The 16402-nt window shown below is 41.3% G+C and overlaps 1 protein-coding gene across 8 annotated transcripts in view; it reads left to right on the forward strand.

Annotated features, from left to right (window-relative positions):
* Positions 1-16402, forward strand: part of HMGA2 (high mobility group AT-hook 2) — a 184915-nt gene that overhangs the window by 147110 nt on the left and 21403 nt on the right. For all 8 annotated transcript variants that reach the window (XR_016441781.1, XM_090042457.1, XM_090042458.1 and 5 more), the window contains one exon: positions 2790-2822. Coding sequence is in view for 7 of the 8 variants with exons in the window: in XM_090042457.1 (XP_089898583.1) it covers positions 2790-2822 (33 nt within the window). In the remaining variant the exon portion in view is untranslated. The remainder of the gene's footprint in view (positions 1-2789; positions 2823-16402) is intronic.

Below are 16402 nucleotides of genomic sequence, written 5' to 3' on the forward strand. Positions count from 1 at the left end.
TTTTGTGCTTCAGTCAGAGTCCTCTGCTAAAGCCATTCATAAAAATAAAAACAAAACAAACACACACACACAAACTTTCTGGGTCCAGTCTGGAGCCACTGGGTGCCAGAGGCTAGGAAAACGTGCTGGCAGCTATAAGCTCAACTAGCATTGAAAGTATTCAAGGGTCTTTTTGGTGGTCTGAAAAGTATGAAGTGCTGTGTGGAAGGGCAGCTGATAGAATTACTGTGACACATACTAGGCAGAGAGCCAGAGCTGGCCTTGATTCAGACATTGTCTTTCCCTTCATTGAAGTGTCAGGACCTAATTCATGGAAAATTTGGTGAGTTGGCAGCTCTTTCAGAGGATTTCATTGAGCTACAGTGTGCAGGAGTCACATGAATGCAGGATCCACAGCCAAAAAATATGGGGATTTCTGAGCCGTAGGAACCAGTCAGCCTGCAAGAATGTCTGTGAATTTGATGTGGTCTGAGAGTAAACATGTGTACAGGTATAATCAGCAGGGGGAAAAGGCAGGAAAGCGCTGGTGATTTAGATTATTGAAGACCTCAGTGAATTCTAGTCTTAAAAGTGATTCTTTTCAAATGAATAATCTCTTTGCAGCCACCCTCATTTCCCAAGAGGCAACAGATATCCTAAATCATTCCAGGGCCTGCAGTACACCTGGGAAAGGCGTCAACAAAAAGAGTGTCTTTGTAATGGCTGTAAAGTAATTTAGAAAAGAAAGGATCTACACAAAAGAAAAAAGACCAGACCCAGTAATTGCATTTATTTTCCTATTTACTGTGTTCAGTACACAGTATAGAGCTCTGTATACGGATACAAAAATATATTAGTAACAGGACTCTATCGAAGGAGAATATTGTTGCAAGCAAACAAAGCATCTATTGTTAAAACAGAATGTTTTGTGGTGGGCAATTTGAATTTATGCCTTTGCATTTAATTTACATTTCCATTGATTTTTTTCCACCAAATGTTTCTCTTAAAGGCCAGTTACACCAGATTCTTTGCTAAGAAATATTTAAGTTATGTCGTACAAGCACTGAAATGAAAACTAGCCTTTGAACATCTAAGGAAACTATTATGCCCAAGACCCCAGAGTCAGGTTTTTTGTTGGGAGTAGGCAGTACTCAATAGAGCTATAATCACAAAAAAAAACCTCACTGAGTTTGATTCTTTGTTCTTTGGAAATATAAAATATGATGGATGAGAAAGCTCAGTCCCACTCAAGGCAATGGGAGGACTTTACTCCATGTGAGTAGTTTGTCATTTTGACTACTTGCAAACGTTAAAAAGACCCCAAAATGGTGCTTTAAACTCTGCACGCCTCCATGCCAAGCCCAGTGGATGCCCAGAAGAGGCAGCACATTATTTGGACTAGCTTACCTGTCTGTATAGATCAGGTGCTTTAGTGGGGCTTTTTTGGCCTTTTATCTAATAGCTGATTGAATCAACTTCAGATAAAAGTGCCAAAAAGCCCCACTGAGGCGCCGGATCTATACTGATGCTGCAGATCTGGGTCAAAGTAATCCACAGCTGCTTCCAGTAAAGCACAGAGTTTTTTTTGTTTTTTGTTTGTTTTTTTAAACATCTGCAAGCAGCCTTTGTGCTTTTCACAAGATCCACCAAGTCAACTTTACCCAGATCATCTGTGTTTCAGCACCTGCGTTTCAGGTAGAACATGGGCTCATGGAGTATGATGTTTATATGTTAGCATGAAAACTTGATGCCCCATTCCTCTGTTGCTGTCCAATTTTCTGCTGCACTTAACTGTGTTTTAGGGGGACTGTGGTGGAATTGTGCTCCCATTCCTAGGCGCTTAGGGAATGCCAGTACAGAAAAATGTCACTTCTGAGATATTAACATGCATCTCTGTCTACTGTGAAAGCTCTTGGAGACTAAATTGGGCTCTGTCTTATTACATTCTGTAATATAATATGAGGAAACTATTGAGTAATTTAAGCTGTCCAAATATGTATGTGTGCACATATTTAATACATTCTAACACAGCATTAATAAAATATATCTAGGCTACAACTTGTTTAAGTAGAAATGGGCCTAGACTGGGAATGGGATTTATATGTTCCCTTACAGTTTGCAACCTGGACAGAGCAGCAGTGTGCTAGTGAATGAAAAATAAGAACCAAAGTTAACAGGATAGTCTACTTTCATCCTCCAAGCCAAGCAAAGAACGGAAAATAAATAAAAAGCAAAAATAGAAAAAAATATATCTAGTTTAAAGAGTGTCAGCTTTTAATAATCATAAGGTGTTCCCAGCAATAGAGGAGAAAAAAACTGATCAGCGATAGTCTTCCTTAAACCTTGTGTAACTTCTCTGAAACAAGTTCAGAGGTTGTATTAGGCACTGTACAGTAAGATGGTCCTATACTGACAAAATCCCTTCAACTCAGGAGTCAAAACCCCACTCTTTAAGCAGTTTGTGGTTCTAAAGAGTTGGAGGAAAGGGTGTGTTAAATTAAGCTTTATCTTGTTTTCACTTCTACTTACGTGTTCTCTCTCTGCAACTCTCAGGGCTGCTTTACACATTTTGAGAGAGAGGATATAAGTAGACATAGGATTGTCAGAGTGACGGTAGGAAATGTGCACACACTTCATTTCACGTCATTTCTGAAATTTGTCTTTTGTATGTATTGTCATTTAATATGCTTCTTATTTAAAAGCATGTAATTGTGCTTTTCTCAAGACTTGTATAAGTTTCAATTAGGTGACTTGAATGTTTTTTGTTCCGTATGAAAGGTCTAAATCATGTTTTGTTTTTTTCCTTGCAGCCTCAACAAGTGGTTCAAAAGAAGCCTGCTCAGGTAAGGAAAAGTTCATATGAATTAATTCTAGAGGCTATTTTAAATTTGTTAGCTCTTGAGGACTTAAGTTAGTAAGTTTAGTATCATTTTAATGTAAGCAGTAACATTAATACTTCATCAGTGGAAAAATACATCCATCATCTAAATATTTTGCTAAATCTATGCAATTAAATAGACTCGACCTTTCTAAAACAATACCCTGCTTGGAGAGCCTCTGTTTAAGGGAGATGTAAAAATACCTCACCCTGCTATTTAAGTAAGTCTATTCCCATCCATTCATAAGCACATGCTTTGATGAAAAAAGAAAGAACTGCGGAATGAGGGCCATAATGGATATAGCACTGTTCTTGAAATTGGTCTACTTTTTAATGGAATAGTAGTTTTATCAGGCTACCATATGGTTTGAAAGTATTACTATAAAACAGTGCAAATTAACAATTAAAACAAATTTAAATAAAAACAGAAATTTGTAGCTTTGAGCTCAAGAGGTAAAACTATATGAGCCCTAAAAGCATATATAAGAGTCCAGTTTCTGAAAAAGAAATCAATAAAAGCTCAACAATGATGACAAGCATGCAATAATATTACTGTCCTACTGGCAGAGATAATATTCAAGATAATGTAGAAGTAACACCACACTTAAGCTCAGATTCAACCACCTCCCCCAGCAGTACCAAAGACATTTAGGTTCTGTGGTACAAAAGGCAACAAGAAGGGAGTGTGGGGTGTATGTTGTAGTGAAGGGTGTCACTGTACAGGTGGCAGGAAAAGGGAGAATAAAATAAGGAAGAACCACTGCTACCTGGTACTCCCATTCACCTCTACTCACAAGGGGCATCTACATGTGTGCTTGACTGTGGAGCTGATTAATTAGCTCCACAGTAAAACATCAATGTCTACACATGTGGCACTATTAGACCAGAGTAAACTAATTAACTCTCCTGTAGAATAGTACTGCCTGACACAGGTACTGTCCTATGGCATAGTTATTTAGTGCGCTGCAGTGCACAAGTAGACAGTGATCAGTGCTGGCTGGGGCACAAGGGTGCTGTTGTGTCGGGGCTGCCTGCCGGCTAGCCCTGCACTGTAGCACCCTCGTGCCCCAGGCAGCCCCTCCACAGCACATTGAGCTGGAGCAGAACAGCTCTGGCCTGGCAGGCTGACTCCCCCACCACCCCTCAGTACCCTGCCAGCCAGGGTTGTGCCGCCGTGGCTCAACATGCTGTGGTCACCTGGGATCACTGCACCTGGGAGCAGTAAACTGCAGTGCAAACTGTGGCAGAGTTTTTTCAGCCACACTAATTGTATGTGTAGATGAGCTCACAGAGGTGTTGCAGTTGAGAGCAGTTTTTGGCTAGTTTAACCAATGAGCCACAGTTGTAGCTTCTCATTGGCCAGGGATAGGGTTTCTTCTCCTTAATGAACAAGATTAAATATTAATCCCTTTGAATTTCCCGTGTATAATCTCTGCTTTTTACTGTATTTACAGAAAGCATAGTTGGGGGAGGTGGGGAAGGAGTGCTGTTTAGAAATCCAAAGTTATCACCAGAACTTCTAGATAAATCTTTATTTAAATTACAGAAATTATAAACATAAAAAGCAATTATTTGTTATTTGTTCACCAAATTTTCACTCATTTTTTTAAAGCCCTGGCAGTCCTATTTTCCACCCAAAAAAATTACTGACTGGCCGTGATACCTCAACAGTTCTAATAGGCATTGCTCTAATACTTACACTGACAAAAGCATTTGCTTTCACCAGTTTTGGTTGCCTGACAGTGAATGTAGTGTGCCATGGTGGGTGCACACATTCTGAAATGTCCTTCTCAAACTGAAAAGGAAGAGAGGTAGCATTGTGTAATCCTTGGGATGATCAGGAACTTGACAGGGTTGGTCTTCAGTTAGCCCAGTTGCCTTTCTCTCTTTTCTTTTTACACTTTTGAATTTCCTCTTAAAGGAGAGAAGTTCAGACTCACAATTAACAACAATAACATGAGCTCATGTGGGCTTCCTAATCTGAGCTGTCTAAGGAAATAGTGATAAATTACATAAACATGGGGACTACATGGAAGTTCATGGAGGATAATGTAAATCTTACACTACATTTAGAGGAATCTCTTCCTTTTCCATCTGTTTCCTTCAAAATATCCTCACAGATGGCTTTACCATGTGGCAGTCTGGATTAATTTAGAAATTTATCCCTTGTTCATCAACAGGGCTTTTAGAGGTTACGTTCAGGCATTGCTATGTGTTAGCAAGTAAGCTGCCGTTTGGTTCAGTTGGGAAGCATAATCCTGGGTCAGATGTGACACTGAATTCTGAGGTTTGAACTTCTAGAAATGTACATTCTTGAAGGTATTCTTATTAGTGTAAGTTTACATTAAACGATTAGCCCTATTGCCACAGTGTACATACCTGTTGGCTTGAAGGGACAAAACTAGCTCTATAGTTCCTCTTCTAGTCATAATAATTCTGTAAGTGTCACCATTTCTCATGCTTCTGGCACTCAGTCATTCTCTCAGTTTCTCCATGGATATCTGCTGCCCATTGTAGGGCCATGAAGATGTGATGTCAGCTTTTATCATTTCTTCAAATATCCACAGAACCCAGAAGATCTCCTGTCTTACAGGTGATAAATGCAACAGCAAAACCTATTAGAAAGTGGCACATCCACAGAATTAATACGAACCATTAAAAGCATGTGATCTGTGTACTCATTCCTGATGGTCTCCAGGTAATTTATAGCAACCAAGAGGCCAAATATTCTCACACCCCTGTGGTGAACTTAGAAACAGATAGCATATCTACTTACAAGGGACTAAATAAGTTCACATAGTCTTTATTTAGGTGGATATCTAACATCTCAAAAATGTGAATCTCAAGTACCCACTTAGATAAGTTCCAGTCTTCAGAAAATAAGCAAACATCTTAACTAGTTAGGTGTACTAGATTCTCATTAACGTGTCTAAATAAGCAATAGACATTAACCAATTTTCTAGTTTTTAGAAATTTGTAGCAGCTGGGTGCTCAGCTATAAAATGCCATATGGTTTTCCATACATACATTCTCAAGTAATACAAAGGAAATGGAGGGTTTTTTTAGAAAAAAACATCAAGGTTATCGAAGTTTTTTTGGGAACAGGGCATGTTTTATTTTTATCATTTCTGCAGAATAGAAATAGTCTGAGCCTAAAACAGTTCTTTGAAAATGTTTTATGATCCATATGGGAGGTCTTTTAAACTTCAGACCTTAGAGTCTTTTGAGCTCATAATTAAGTTCAGAAGATAATGTATTAGTCCAAGGAAGTTTTCCCAACTGTTAAGAAAACTTTTCTAACTGGTATCAAACAAATTAATTGCTTAAGACAAACAAAAGCAAAAAGAATAGAGAAAAGCATTATTTCTGAATGGCTATAAAGGCAAATCAACTGAATTATATTTTTCTGTTTCTTATGGGCTAACTGTTGTCTCAGTTTAGAAAAAGTGACCTTGCTTTATTAAAGTTAAGCACATGCTTACACACTCTCCTGAACTGGAGCCTAAACTAAGATTCTGGTGATACTGGGTGCATCTACAAGTGCAATTAATGCAACTAAGTAAACTTCAGCACAGTTTGAGCTGGAGTAAACTAATCCTGACATCACCAGCTACACGTGTGTTTAAATGCAGTAATTTACTCCGCCATCAGATAATACCCATGTCTGATGGGACTATCCAACAGTGCTGTAAATTAGTATACACTGGCCCAGTTGCCACACACATGTAGACAGTGATGCTTTATTGCACTTGATCTGAGCCTTCAAGAGGCCGAGAAGTGATTAGTTTACTGCACAGTAAAGCACATGTGTAGATGCCTACTGTGAAGTACTGAATAATCTTTGTAAGAAAGACTCTGCCTTCAGCGCTCATTGACTTAGTTAAAGCTCATGTTACTCAACCCCATGCTGGTTTGTTTGCATAGGGGCTGATTTAGTGACCGCTGGATGCCATTAGTCTTCCCATTGAGTTCAGTGGGCTATGACTTCGTTCGTTAGAGCAGAAGTGCTCAGACTCTGGCCCCTGGGCCAGATATGGCCTGCAGAGCCATGGCATCCAGCCCATGGGCATCCCTATGGGTTGGACAAACTTGGCAGTGGGGAGTGGTGGAAGTTCCACATGGCTGGATCCAACTTTGCCTGGACCATTACCTGGGCAGCGGGATCAGGTCTACCCCTTGCATATCCAGATTGGGCTGATCTGCTCTTTCTGACCCCCACACCCACACATCCAAATCAGGGCTGAAACACTCTGCTCCAGCCCCCTCCTCCCCCACTCTCTCACCCCCCGTCACACATTTGGATTGGGGCCAGGCTGCTCTCCTCCACATGTCCAGATCAGAGCCATTCCACCCCCCTCCGCACCTTGCACATCCAGGTTGGGGGCACTCCCCGGATTGGGATCAGGGCTGGGCTGGTTTACCCCCTCCTCCCAGTATGTTTGGCTCAGAGCTGTTCCACCCCACACCTGCCCCAGGTGGACAGATCAGGATCTGGCTGCACAGCACCACACAGCTGGATTCAGCCTGCAGAGGAACCTGGCACCACCCATCCAGCCCACATGGTGAAAAGGTTGGGCACCACTGCCTTAGTGTGTAAGCGTAAATTTGTTTTTACATATGTACTGATGCAGAAAATCAAATGTTTACAATTCCTAGGGTGCAAGAGACCTTTTTGCCTAAAAACATATGTAGTTTTCTATCTGTTAAGTAGCTGTATGGAAGTGATTCACACTATTCTAAAGAAATCTCTGAAGTGCTTGGGTATATAATTCCTCTTCTCTTTTTCTTCTTTACAATATTCAGCTTTTCGTACTTTTTTTAAAGCAAATATTGAATGTTTTCAAAGACACTACAGAGGTTGTAGTAAGAAGATTTGTTAGAGCTTATGGAAAAGTTGTATAATGAAATGGTCTTTTTTCTCCTCAAATTGTCAATAGCTTCAGTTTTCTGTTTCTTGTGAAAGTTTCCTTGGATTTTTTTAAATCAAAGCTACACATGAAATCATAAACATTTTTACTTACTTAAAATGCAGCTTTCTCAAAACTAAAATGTTATATAAAGATTTTCAATGAGATTTTAATAATTGATATTTATAAAGTTGTTTAAAATGTCACAGAAACTGAAAATGAGCTGTTTTCCTGTGTTTGACATATTCTGTTGTTTATATTTTAAACAACCTAAACACTGTTTGGCATATAAATAATTAAAGTGACAGCAAGCTGAATTACAACCAGAAGGATTAAAAAATATAGAAGGTGACATTGCTGTACAGTGCAATAGAGAAGACTCACATTTAATCTTATTTTTTGGCCTTCTGTATCACCGAGCAGATTATTCTGTGCACAGAATAGACTTGAGGAGTTTGAGCTCATTACAAAAAATCCCTTCCTTTCAATAATGAATAATGCCATTTTGGGGTACATAGTTTCCAATGGAAGTCATCTCTTGTCTTTTTCTGTTACTGTGACATGGAACTTCAGGGTTGGTGTAATGAACAGGAAGAACGTAAAATCTGAAGGTAGATTTTGAGATTTCTGATGGTACTTCTGGGAAGAAAGAAAAGTAAAAATAAACAAGCAACGATCAGCAGTTAGTGACAGGTTTTATAAATGGATGAAGCACTAAAGTAACTATATTAAAAAACTAGGGCCTGGAAGAGGACATCAGGGTTTTTGGGGCAGGGAATTTCTTGTTTATATGACATAACTTCTGAACAGAATCTAAAGACTGTTACTCATTTCTGGGCTCCTTGTAAATACTCAAAGTGGTCTTGCATGTGGGTTTCCTTGGTTTTAAATATTTTATGAAGCTTTTATTTATTATGTAACATATCAGAGTAACATTTCTTCAGACTGCTGCTTACAGAAGCTCCATTCTGCATTAAGTCAATTGAGATTTTACATGGCCAAGAAGGAAGTGGGAAGAAGTAAAAAGCATTATCCCAAGGGAATAAAATGATGTAATATTCTGAGGCATATCATTTTTTAAAGTCACAAATTTGAAGACCTCAGTTCATATTGTAAGGCAGGAGTTGGCAGTTTGAAGCTCGCAAAGTGATTGGATGCAGTTCATGATGGTATAGGGGATTGGCAGCATATAGCTCAGCCTGGCATGTCCCCCTTCTCTGCCCACACTGTGGTGCTGATCCCCTCCACAGTGACCTTCCTACTGCTCCCTCCACCCCCCTATGGGAAATACAGCTTACCGTTGCAGCTGAATTTGCCCCTCCTTTGGGGATGGAAATTGGCAGCACAAGGTGGAAGCGACAGTAGCCAGGGAACTGCAAAGGGGAGCAGTGTCCTGTGATGATGGAGTGGGAGAGCGCAGAGTAGTGGGAGCAGTAGTTAGTCAGCTGCCTGTTCCAGCCCCACCACTCAGAAAAGTCACTGAGACCTGTTGTAAGATGATTTGAAAGTAAAAAGCAGCATATAATTGTTAAACATTATTGCTCAATTATTTTACATTTATATAGTACCTTCCATCACAAAGTACTTACCAGTTGTAGATATGCATAAGAATTGACATACAGCCACCTTTAAAGGAGAGTGTTACAAAGCAATGAGGCAGCACATATTATTCTACAGACTTAAAACTTTATTTATGAATGTTAAAAATCATAGTTATTTACATGATTTTGTGGAGATTTACTAAACACCAATACAGCCAGCTCTGTACATTCAACTTCACATTTATTAAAAACTACTTTTGATGACAGTTGATCTGATCATTGTCTCCAGAAAACAATGTTCAAAAGGATCTGTGACAAAAGTATGAAAATGTTTACTCAATGGCTCTTTTTATCAAGGAGTCAAAGAGTACTACCAGTGCATCTTCTAAAGTTAGTTAACAATATATGTATGCATCATGACCTACTCCTTCAAGGTACTTCCCTAATCCTGTCCCAAGAAGCCAGACTTTGCATTGGAGGGAGTTTACTGGAGGCTGATGGAATCCTTTTTGTTGGACTGTGAAACAGCCTTAGCTATAGCCTGAAGCCTGGAGTATCCATTGCTTTGTTTGTTCGCATCCGTGCTAGGCAATGAAGGATGACCTTGTGATCTGATGGAACTTAGGAGCCTAGACTTCGTTGAAAAATTCATAGAACACCTAGCTGTATATGTAGGTGTTTAAATACCTATAAAATGTGGCCCTTAGTCTTTATGGAGCTCTTTTCCTCATCTTGAGTGCCTTATAATCACTGAACAAATCCTGAACATGAATATCCTCAAAGCTTTTCAGCACAATTCCTACTGAGTTTCGGTGCCTTTGACCAATATATCCAACTCTAACAAATATAACTGAGTGCCATAATTTCTTTGTTCCCAACAAGTGACACTTTTAGAGAGGTCTGATTCCCAGAAACTGATGAGCACCTAAGAAGTATCAAGGAGGCCGTATATAAATGAAAACACCAAGAATCACTAGCTGTTTTTTTAAATATTACTGTATTTACTTGAATACAAGACAAGGTTCTTCTTTCCCCAGTAAGCATGGGGGAGAAAAAGTTTCTTGTCTTGTATTCACATAAAGGAAACCTTATTAAATACATTGTCTATATTTGAACTGCTGCCAAAAGCAGGATGTGCTCAATAACAGAAACCAACTGTGAAGCTGATTAAATACAGCCAGCACTGGGTGTAACTATAAAACACTGGACCATATTGGGCAAACAGCTGCTGGGATCCTACCATAAGACTAGGCAAGTGCGGTTCAACTGAATAAGATGCATGATGGTGCCCATTGTGCTCAGTTCCCCTCAAGGTGAACTCTTTCAAGTCATAGTGAGAACTGAAAACATTTCAGCTTCCCCTTCACTCCTGTAGCTGAGCTGCACCTTTCTTTCCCATTTCCAGTGATTCTTGTTTCTTCACCAGCCTTAAATGTCTGGCAAACGTCACCAAGTGAGGCCCCAAACAATTCACCCAGAATCCCTCTGTCACCTCCTCTCAGCTTGTCGCATATGATTAGAATCATAGAAAGTTATGGTTGGAAGGGACCTCAGGAGGTCAGTTAGTTCAACCCCATGCTGAAAGCAAGACCATCCCCAACTGGATCATCCCAGTGAAGGCTTTGTCTAGCCAGGTCTTAAAAACACCCAAGGATAGAGATTCCACAACCTCTCTGGGTAACCTGTTTTAGTGCTTCACTACACTCCTCATTATACAGTTTTTCCTAATATCTAACCTTGCTGCAAATTGAGACCATTGCTTCTTGTTCTGTTATTGGAGAACAGTCCAGCTCCATCCTCTTTGGAACCACCCTTCAGGTAGTTGATGGCTGCTAGTAAATCCCCCTTTAGTCTTCTCTTCTGCAGACTAAATAAGCCCTTTTCTCTCAGCCTCTCCTTAGAAGATATGTGCCCCAGACTGCTAACCATTTTCATTTCCCCCTACTGGACTTTTTCCAATTTGTCCACATCCTTTCTGTAGTGGAGGGCTCAAAATTGGATACATTGGGCATGTCTACACATGCCCCTACAGCGGCATTGTTACTGCGCCATCATTTAGTACTTCTCTTTGGAAGTACTAAAAGATAGTGTGTAGTTATTTTTAGCCCCTATGTTGCTGTACAACCCCTATGTTGCTGTAGGTTGCTATGGCAAGGTAGCATCACATATAGACGCACCCAGTATTCCAGACGTGGCCTTACCAGTGCTGAATAGAGGGGAATAATCATTTCCCTCAATTTGCTGGTATCATTCCCACTAATGCAGCCCAGTATGCCATTAGCCTTCTTGGCAACAGGGGCACACTGTTGTCTCATATTCTTCTTGTCCACTGTAACTACCAGGTCCTTTTCTGCTGAGCTGCTACTTAGCCTGTCGTTCCCCAGCCTATACTATATGGGATTGTTTTGTCCTAAGTGAAGGACTTTACACTTCTCCTTATTGAACTTCATAAGATTTCTTTTGGTTTGTTGAGGTCTCTCTGAATCTTATACCTACTCCTCCCAGCTTGGTGTTATCCACAAACTAGCTGAGGGTGTGGTGTATTGCATCCCATCTTCCAGGTTGTTGATGAAAATATTGAATAAAACTGGCCCCAGGACTGACCGCTGAGGCACTCCACTTGATACTGGCTGCCAACTAGACATCACACTATTAATTACTGTCCTTTGAGCCTGATGATCTTCTATCCACTTTACAGTCCAACGAATGTCCAACCCATGCTTCCCTAGTTTGCTTACAAGAACGGTGTCAGAGACTGTATCAAAAGCCTTGCTAAAGTCAAGATATATCATGGTCACTGCTGTCCCTGCATCCACAGAGACTCATCTCATTATACAAGACAATGAGGTTAGTTAGTCATGACTTGCCTTTGGTAATTCCATGCTGACTGTTCCTAATCACTTTCTCCTCCAAGTACTTAGAAATGGATTCCTTGAGGACCTGACCATGATTGTTCCAGGGACTGAATAGGTCAACTGGTCTGTAGTTCCCCAGATTCTCCTTTTTCCCTTTCTTAAAGATGGGGAATATATTTGCCCTTTTCTATGTGGCTGTGCTGTCCATGAAGTGGAGCCAGACCAGGTTGCCCTATGCCTTATCTATGTATACGTTTTTGGAGCATCCCAGGACTCATGACAAGAACACCGAGTCCCAGTCATGAATTGGGGGGGGGTGTGCTAATTAGCACATAGACCCTTTGTGGGGGAGTACACACACATACTGATCCAGTACTGGGCTATCATGACTTGAAGTGTTGTTTACTTTGCTGGGGCCCAGCTCAGTGAACTATATGGTATACCATAAGCCTTTTGGCTTTGCTCTAATACCCTGTATATATTTTTTTATGATATATAAGTAGATACAAAAGTGCTTCTTAAAAGTGTGTTTTTGGAGTATCTATGCTAAAACTTGCAACAGTTTTAAAAAGGTACAATGCATCACTTCTGGATTAATTAAGTCTATGGGTACCTGTAGTAATCTACCTATGTGCAAATTACTATAAGTATATTATTTCAAGATCATTGTTTTCAAATTTGCCTTCCACTTCAGGGAGAGCAAGGTCTGACACTAAGGAAGTGGGGGTAGGGATTGCAGGGGGAAGAAGTTGTTGGGGGGCAGAGGGCAAGGACCTCCCCCCAGATTTATTTTCTCTGTTGTACCAGTGGAAGGGGGACAAATTCAAGCAATCCTCCAATAATTAGATTCTATACCTGAAAAATTATAAGAAATGTATATGTTTTCCATATACAAAATCTAATTATTGGATCGGGGGAGTGATTTTATATTCAGGTTCATCTTATGGTCCAGTAAATATGGTAATACCATAAGTTTGTAACAGCAAAGATAAATTAATCAACAAGTATGATGGATTATGAGTACAATATGATGGAATAGGAACATTATACCAAAAAAGACATGTTTATACTCAGAAGATGGGAATTGAACGCCTCACTTTTTACAGTCAAGTTCATTTGTCCTCGTCCCAAGCCAAGAGAACTCATTGATTTCATTGGATTTTGAAACAGTTTTACATGCCAGGATATTCTAAAATAATACAAGGCCAACCCCGATCATCCAGTCTATAGTAAAGGGTAAAAGATAAACCTCTAAAACTTTAGATTCCGTTTCCCATGGAAAGATAGAGAAAACTACACATTTCCCATTTTATTATAGAAAATGCAGATTTTCCCTTTTAGCAGAGAAACCTGTGGATTTCCCCCTTTTACAAAGAGCTCTTCAGGCTGGCTGAGTTCCAGCCTGCAAGAGCTAATTGCAAAAAGGGCAGGGAAACCCCCAACCCTGGCAGGAGGGGAAGGAACAGGGGGAAAGGACAGGACCTGATGCTCTCACTTACCAGCTTATCTCAGGCTCATTTGCCTTCCTGGAGCCTGTAAGGTAAATGGGGCTGGGGGTTGCGGGGCAGGGCTGGGGAGAAAGCTGGCTGGGGGCTGAGGGAGCAAGAAGGTGTTGGAGGAAGACATGGAGTGCCTGCTGGCCCGGCAGACACTCCATGTGGGGCTTTCCCCAACACCTCCCCCTCCCTCAGCCTGGGAGACCAAGGATGAAGCAGGGCGTGGCAGTAGCATCTTCTCTGGCACATTCCCATTGCTTCTTACCTGGGGGAGGGAGAGGGATGCTCCGGGGGCTGCTGGCCCCAAGCAGCATACCATGGTACCTCCCCACCCCCTACTTCAGCTCAGTCTGTGCCTGCTCACAGGAGCAGGGCTGGGAGGGTGAGGACAGAGGTGCCCCTCTGCAGGCTGCACATGCCCCCCCAGCTGGGAGGCAGAGGGTCTCTCATGTGGTGGCCACTACCGCACCACTGCCACTGCAGTCTGCTTGCCTGCAGTCAGCCGCAGGTAAGTGGAATGGCAGTGGCCGCCACCGCTGCTGCTTTGCTGCTACTGCACTGCACTGCCACTTGCATGTGGCAGCCACCACTGCCACAGCACCACCGCACCCCCATGCTGCTTTTTAACGGCCAGATGCGGAAAAGCAGCATGGGGTGTGGCAGCAGTGGCGGTAGCCGCTGCTTTCGAGCAGCGGTGTAGTGGTGGCACGGCAGCAGTGGTGCAGTGCAGTGGCAGCTGCCAGTGGTGGCAGTGTGGTGGTGGTGGTGGCCATCACTGCACCGCTTGCCCATGGCCGACTGCAGGCAAGCAGCACAGTGGTGTGGTGGTGGCCGCCATGTGCGAGTCCCCTCTCTTCCCTGGGTGTGCAGCCCACAAAGAGGCACCATTGCCCTCACCCCCCGACCCTGCTCCTGGGAGCATGCACAGAGGTGCATTCCCCTCACCACCCTCTTCTTGATCTGCTCCCCGCAGCCCCTTCATTTTCACCTGCCCCACCTCTTTCCCCCACATACACCTACCTTCTGGGGTGTAAGTGTATGTGTGTGTCTGTGCCTGCATGAGTGGGATTGGGGGGTGTTGTGTGGGGAGTGAGGGGCACAAGCAGGGCTGGGGAGGCTGTGAGGGAGAGTGAGGGGCATCAACAGGGTTGTGGGGGGGGCTTTCATTTTAATCACAGATTTGGAGGGTTTTGTTGGAGAATTTGCGATTTTTTATATCAGAATTTGTGATTTTTTTTATCAAGGAAAACCAGAATCCCTGTTCATCATTTATTGGTGAAGTGAACATTTTTAAACATCCTATAGAAGGAGATGGTTTGGAGGGAAAACATCTATTGTTATTCTCTAGGGACTCCTCTCTTGGCATATTCTAAAGCCTCTTTGAAAACTACCAAGTCATGTTAGTCCAATATAGGGCTGGGAATCCAGTCAATTGACTAGTCACATAATGTCAGTTGACTACCTATTATTTGACCACAGTCAAAAATTGGCAGATAGTCCATGTAGCCAACAGTGCATGCACATACATACGCACACATTTATACATATGCTCCATTTAGCAGCAGGCATCCCCTGAGTTCTTCCACCATCCTTTCTCTGCCCCCTTCCCCACCCCTCTTCCCCCACATTAAATCACATGAGGCTGCAGGAACTACTCTGTGGGGTGCATCTATATGAGACACTTACTGCGCAGTAACCCAGTATTACTGCACAGTAACGTTGCATGGCAAAAACTGTAACGTGATGCTACTACACCGTAGCATCAGAAAAAAAGTGTTTGCTGGTGCTACTGTGCAGTAACTCAGATTACTGTGCATTTATTTAGTACTTGTTTATACAACTACTAAATAAATGTGCAGTAATGACTGTGCAGTAGCATCTTGTGTAGACACAGCCTGTGCTGAGATACCAGCAGCATAGAAAAGTTACTCCTACTGGCTCTCTTGTGTAACTGCTGTCATCTCCAAATGTAAGCAGCAAAGTCTTTGAAGAGTTGGCCTGCTGCCAATTGAATTATGTAGCATAATTGAATTTTAATTGCTGACTTTTGTCTTTTATAATTCCTATGTGCATTTTATTTCTGTTTAGTTTCTTTCTTTTTTCTTTTTCTTTTTTTTTCTTCTTTTTTCTTTTTTTTTTTTTTGAACAGTTTGGACTGACTCTGGGTTTTGGGATAAAAGCCAAAGAAAAGAAGAGCTGTTCAGTCTTTAATGTCCTTCACATTTACATTTCCCTAACATTGATAGATGTAAAGAATCATTAGATTTTTTTAAAATTGTATTTCATTGTTTCACAATAATAGTTAACTAATATGTTTGTAATTAGCATAAGCATCTAACCTGCTGGAGATCAAAGTTTCTCTCTTTACTCTTTTAATAAATACATGCTTAACATATTTGACAATATTTGATCAGTTAACTGACCACATATTTTTTGACCAGTCAGATACTCAATCCTAGTCCAACAGAAGCTCTATCATCAACCCTGTTTGGACTAGGCCAAAAAATCCTACCAGCTTCAAGATAAGAATAAGGAATATGAAAGTATTTTATCATTTTTATCTATTAGTGATGAACCATTTTAAAATAGTTTTGTTTTGTTCTGTTTTTTAAATCATTTTGAATGCCCTATTTAAGTGCTGATTGCTAACTTCAAAGTATTACTACATCATGTGGGTACTGGAGAGGAAATTAGTGTGGCAGCCAGTCATCCGGGCACTTGATACTGGTACCAAGTGTTCAGGTAA

Source organism: Crocodylus siamensis, chromosome 4 (assembly GCF_052110815.1).
Source record: "Crocodylus siamensis isolate JL-2025a chromosome 4, ASM5211081v1, whole genome shotgun sequence".
Classification (NCBI taxonomy): Eukaryota; Metazoa; Chordata; order Crocodylia; family Crocodylidae; genus Crocodylus; species Crocodylus siamensis.